The following is a 6,424-nucleotide window of genomic DNA, read 5'->3' on the forward strand; positions in this document are numbered from 1 at the left end:
GCCTGGGGGGGGGGCTGTGTTTCCCCGCCAATTTCCCCACTTCTGCCCTGGCTTGCACAATCCTTCCTTCTTCCCTTAAAGAGCCCCAGCTTCCTGCCAAAAATCCTTGCTGGGGAAGGCCCAACTTCCCCGGGGGAGTGAACCCATGGTGATCGGGGATGGCCCACTTCCTTGTAGATAGGGACGGTTCAAGTACCACGGTGATTCATGATGGCGATGAGGCCGTGGGGGCATGGTCGAGCCCTAGGGCTGCGGGGGTGGCCGGCCAAGCCGAATCCTGGCTTCAGTGGGGCCAGTGGGAAGCCCGAGGCCACCCCCAACCCCCACAGGTCCAGAGTGGATGGTGGCTCAGTGGAGAGCAGTGTCTCCATGCATGGTGCCCAGGGGCGGCTGTGAGCTGCTGCAACCCTGCCCCATGCTTCAGGGAGGGGGAGAAGGGCTCGCAGCCACCAGCACCCTAGGCTGCACCACCTGTGCTCAGCTGCCAGGTTGGCAGGGTCCAGAGCAGGTGAGCTGCTCCCTTCTCCCAGTGGTAGAACAGGGAGGGGAACAATGGGTGCAGGGAGGGGACCTCAGCTGGGATCCTCCTGGTGTGAGGAAGGTGCCCAGCCTGGGCCCAGTGGGGAGCTTAGGAAGTCTGCTAAGCAGGCACTGGTTCATACCAACTCTTACTCTGCCATCTTCCTCCAGCTCTTCAAGCTAGCCCCCCTGCCCCACCTGTCCGGGGGAATGGGCTCTGGGTGACCTCCCTGAGCTCAGACTATGGACCCAGAGACCTCAAGGAAGAGTGCCTGGCTGGGCCGGGCAGGGGCCGGTGCAGAACTACTAGGGCAGAGTTGCTTCGGTGTCTCCGTGAAGTTTGCAACTAACCCAAGGAGGAAACCCGAGAGGGGAAAGGCCGGGAGGCATGAATTGCCAGCACTTTAGCCACTTGAAAACAGCTCCACTTGGAATGTGAGGTGGTTGTATGTTCAGCTGAGAAGTGAGGGGGCTGAACTCCACCGTCGCTGGGCTCCTGTCAGTCCGAGGCCCAAGCGTCCACCACGACAAGGAAAGAACAGAGCGAGGGGCCCAGAGGAAGGGAGGACAATTGAAGAAAACCGTGTTTAGACTTTCCCCAGCCCTCTCCTTTTTTCTGCTGCCTACAAGAGCCCCAGGCCCGGACACAGTTCTGTCTCCACCTTTTAGTCCCCTATTCTCCAACCACAGAAATAAGGAAGGAGTCTGTGCTGCCTTCAGAAAGTATCTATATTCGTGATCAGCCAGTTGCCTTCCACAGAGGGAGGCCAGACTGCGGCTTAGGCCCACTCCCCACAGGGACATCAGTAGGACATCCTGTGAGGGCTCCCAGACTGTTAGAGGGGGCAGGCTGGGCTGAGGGATGCCCCCCGAGTGCACAAATTTTTGTGCACTGGGCCTCTAGTCTATAATAATAAAAGCATAATATGCTAATTAGATCAAACAGCCGGATGACCTTCCAGACAAAGCTGGGGCTGCAAGGGCCACGCCTCTTGCACAAATTTCATGCATCAGGCCTTTAGTGTAAATATATTATTCATTTTATAGTAAAATTTAAAACTAAATAAGGAAGAGGATGGGGAGCAGTAAGAGAAGGGATAATTGAATATGAGGAGGGGAAAAAGAGGAGTCCACCTGCTGGAAAAGGCAATTAAGAGAATTTTAACAAAATGAATGTGTACTTGTAAACCACAAGAAGCTCAGGGAATTGCAAGTCTTATAGAGAGCTTTAATATAAAGGTGGAGAATAGAAGATGAGGTTATGTTGGTAAATTTGGGCCAGATATTAAAGAACCTCTTTGTGGTCTTAATCAATTTAAACTATTCCTATGGTACTGATTAATCATTTAGTGAGCTTTTTTTAATCAGGAAAATTGAACAGATTTGTAATTAGAAAAATAATTCTGACAACTATATGGAGAATGCACTGAAGAGAGAAACTAGGAGTGGAGGTGGTAATGAGATGAAAATAAGAAGTCATGGTCAGAAAATATTGAAGAAGAAAGAGCCAATGGTCTTTGCCGAAAGAATAGTTAACTTGAGGTTTTAGTTTTTAAAAAGGAGGAACAAAAGATGACTATGACTTTTGGTTTAGTTGACTAAATGAGTACATTGTGACCTTTAATGGGGGAATTCTAAATGGCAATTATTCAGAATTTTGATTATGTGAGATGCCAAAGATAAAGCATGACATAATGTGTAGTTCAAATAAACAGTTACTATGCAAATGGTAATTATTTGATTCCCATTTTACTTGACTGACTTCATATGAGGGAATATGCTAAGTTTTGTAGGAGAAAGTATTTTTATACATAAATGAAAATCTAAAATCAAATAGTATTGGAATGTTATAAAGACTATTATAACTGATTTTCACAAATTTCTTTTCGACTGGGATAGGTTAGTTGTTAGGCATGAGGAAAAATCGCCTCTAGGTATTGTTACAAATTATAGGATTTGTATTTTTATAGAAAATGAATTTCTCAGAATGCCAGCTAAAACTTTTTTCAATAAATGTATTTTCAAAATGCCATGGTATTTTCAGGGATGATATTGTTTCATCAGAATGGAAATTAGAATGAATAAGAGAAGTTTCATAAAATATGGCCCCTAAAATGGATTTTTAGGTAATTTATTCAAGCATTTTCCCCTCAATTATACATATACCTCCACCTTTCCCCTCTCTTTTCCTCCACAGCTGAACTTCAAGAAGTAGTCTATATTCATATTTTTCATGTCCTCACATTTATTCCTCAACTTACTTTGCCTGTCTGGCCAATTTCTGTAAGTGAAATGGCTGTTGCTAAGATCAACAGAGCCCAAGGACATGACTAAATATCTCACATGAATTCTCTGTTGCATTTGCGTGCTTTAAAAACCCATATTGATATTGATATTTTTCTCTCTTTGCTCTCTGTGACACTACACAATCCTGGTTTCTTTCATCCTTTCATGATAATATCTTCTAAACCTTTGGTGGCTTATTCTCCTCTATTCAGCCTTTAATTGCTGAATTTCTCAGGAGTTAGTTATACCTCTTATTCACTTCTCACCCTATCCTCTTCCCAAAGAACTTACATCTATGACTTCAATTTCCAACTACGTGCCAATGATCTGCGGCCCCTTCCCTTTATTTCAAATATACAGGTCAAACCTGTTCTCCAGACTGCAAGCACAAACAACCAATGTTTCTCAACCTCTCAAAGTGGATGTCTCAAATATATCTCAAACCAGTCATGTCCAAATAATCACGCTGCTAATCACTTCCATCAAACATGATCCTCTTCTAATGTTTCTATATACAATTTAATGAAATTATTATTCATTCAGTACACAAGTCAGAAACTCAGTAACACTTTTAACATTTACCTTTCATTAGATCCCCATACCCATTTCTTCACCAAGACTGTCAATTATTACTTCCTTAAGTATCTCTTACATTTCTGTACTTCTATCTGTGCTGTCAAAACCCTAGTCGAAAACTACCAGCATCTCTCTCTGGGATTGTTGTAAAAACTTTGTAACGATTCCAACTACCATGTTGCCCTCTATAATCTGAAAAACACACCGGATCAAAAGTTCTTAGTCCTCAAATCTGTGAAGAAAGCATAGTACATTTTTAAGTTAGTTTCCAAAGTGCTTGTAGAAATGATGACCATTATTCAAATACACAACAAAAACATCTATCCACGTTACACATTATCATCAATAAACAGCATCTCCTGTTTGGTTGGAGTCAGTGGTTTGAGAGGTGGTAGAGCAAACAGTGAATGACAAGCCCTATTTCCATTCCGCTACATCTTCTGCTCTGGATCTGACCTTTCAAAACCAGACTCTCTCTTCTGGCTTTTCTCATTCAGCCTTTTCCAGATTATCCCGGGGTCATCTGAAAGCCTGGGAAGGCCCCGATGTGCTTCTCCAATAAAGGTAAGAAAGTCTTTAGTATGAAGATGTTCATCTATTTTCTCTTGGAGGAGAAGTGACTCCAGTAGAGTCTTCTTTCGTTTCAGGAAGGCAGATTGAGCCAGTTCTGCTCTTTTTCTGTTACAATCAGGGCACCTAGAAGGAACGTGTTGCCTAACTGTTGCCGCCTGTTTTAGTGTTGCCATCACGTTTTTTAAATGGATTCTGTTCACAAGCTCGTCGGGGGCAGTACAGTTGATGGCATCTATCTCTGAAGCCTCTGCATCCGTTCTAAGCTGCAGCTTCTTATGTCTGCTGCTCTTCTTCCCTTTAGAGGTTGCTCTGTGATGCATCAGGTTTACCTTAACGGTGCAAAAAGTCTGCAGGGCATGCATTTGTTCATCAGACACCGGAGTGATTTCTGTTTGAGGGTGAGTGTCTGGTTGGTACCCTCCAGAGTTAGTTCCTTTCCCCTTGAGGTAGTTGATTCTTTTCTGACTAAACCTCTTTTCTGAAAGCTCAGATTGTTTATCTTGACATTCCAAGCGTGCAGTGGGCTCTCCACGCTCAGGTTTGCCCCCAGACACCTGAGGCGAGGGCAGCCGTCCTACTGGGGAACTGAATGAACATGAAGTCTGTACCTCGTCAGAGAAGGACTCGAAGGTCTCCTGAGAAAGGTCGTCCATGGCCCTGATGTCCGTTTGGGCCAATTCACGTGGCTCCTCGGGTTCCCCAGCTTCTAGGCGGTTGGCCATCACACGGCATCAGACTCGGCTCCTCATCTGCTTTGTTTTGGTCAAGACTGGCTCAGGAACTGGTCAGGCCTGAGCCAGGGAGCACCGGACCCTGTGGGATTCCGCAGCTCAGCCCGGCTCCTCTTCCGGGCGGTGGTGACGCCTTTTCGCTGCCTTGGCAACGCAGGGCGGTCATGCGCACTGGGTCCCGGCGCAGCGCTCCTCCCCTCTCCCGGCCCCACTGCGCAGACTCCGCCTCCGCAGGTCTCGCACGGCTTGTACAGCGCTTTCTCCCTTGTCTCTGCGGCTGTTTTTAGTACAAAATCTAATAATCCTTGAAAAAGGGTACAAACACCCTTCCCTCGGGGGTCTAAGAAGAGCACGTATGTGAGTCCAACAGGGAAAGGCAGTCTCCGACTAACCCGAGAAAGTAGTCCCCCCCAAAATAAAAATGATTTAAATTATTAAAAATAAATAAATAAAAATCCCTGCTGGCCAGAACGCGCAGGCAGAAACAGGGAAACGTGTCTGCTCATCCTACAGCCAGAGATCACCTACTTGTGGACCATGCCTTAGGAGAGAATAGAAATAATAACCCATCCTGTAAACCCTGCGTGTCTCTCCCGCCTTTCTCCAGCCTCATCTTGAACAACCCTGTGTTCCCAAGACTATGCAGGGTTTCTCAGATCACAGGTTGTCGGGGCCCCTCCCAATGGCACATCAACACCGCTCTTCCCTCTGGATGTGATCAATGACTGATGCTCCTCCGAGTCCCTCTGCCCTGGGAAGGGTCGCACACCCACCGCAGCTCCCAAACACCTTGCACCCTTTCACAGCTTGCAGCCAGGTCTGAGTATTGGATGACAATTAGCAAATCGCGCCACTCAATTAAAATCTCCATGAGAGCAGACACCATGGCAGCGCTGCCAGGCACAGAAGGTCGTCAATAAATATATCTCTGTTGAGAGAGTGAGCTGAATGACTGCGGAAACAGAAATAGGCGTTCCCTCTCCCGGGTCCGTGGGTTTCATGGAATAGGTATGACCAGCTCAAGGAACTTCAGTCTGTTCTTCTTCCCGAACCCCCCAAATTCAGCTGTTACTCATGGCATATCCTTTTACAACAGCTTTTAAAAAGCACAGTAGGGTGTTATGAACAACTGTTCTCAAAAAATTGTAAAACATTATTTATGGAGACTGACTTTTCCTAGGTCTTAATAAATATCTAAGTCTTAGTCACTTATTTCAGATATTTCAGAATTGCAAGAGAATGGGCTTCCTTGCTCCATTCTGTGTGTGTGTGTGTGTGTGTGTGTGTGTGTGTGTGTGTGTGTGGTGTTATTCAAGTCTAGCCAGATATATTTAATATTATTCCAAAAATGTTCACTTTGGCAAAGAGCCAAAAGTCTGTAATGTTCAAAAAACATCTCTCAAATATGAGTAAGATTCATAACAAAGAAAAAAAGATTCCAACTTCATGTATTCATACCAAATTATATGTCATCATAAAATGTTGGTCTTTAAAAGGAGGTATCAAATAATTTGTAGATAGTCTCAAGTAATTTCCACCATCTCAAAGACTCAAGATTTTCTATCTTAATGTTTATTTTAACACCTCCCTCGTTCCCTGAATACACCTAATTAATCATAACACACATTATCCCCCAAAACACTGAGCAAGATAGCCATACTTAAAAAATAATGTATATTGACATTTTCTAATATGCGAACTATCTTTAAGGATAACTTTGTCCCAGAAGCAGGTAAGTT

The 6,424-nt window shown here is 44.9% G+C and overlaps 1 protein-coding gene across 1 annotated transcript; it reads right to left on the minus strand.

The window, feature by feature from the left end:
* Positions 1-3,305: 3,305 nt before the first annotated feature.
* On the minus strand, positions 3,306-4,806 carry CUNH8orf48 (chromosome unknown C8orf48 homolog). The gene has a single exon (XM_006109990.3). It carries the CDS (start codon positions 4,674-4,676, stop codon positions 3,813-3,815), a length of 864 nt encoding a protein of 287 aa, XP_006110052.2. The 5' UTR covers positions 4,677-4,806; the 3' UTR covers positions 3,306-3,812.
* Positions 4,807-6,424: the final 1,618 nt, after the last annotated feature.

Source organism: Myotis lucifugus, unplaced genomic scaffold (assembly GCF_000147115.1).
Source record: "Myotis lucifugus unplaced genomic scaffold, Myoluc2.0 scaffold_26, whole genome shotgun sequence".
Taxonomy (NCBI): Eukaryota; Metazoa; Chordata; class Mammalia; order Chiroptera; family Vespertilionidae; genus Myotis; species Myotis lucifugus.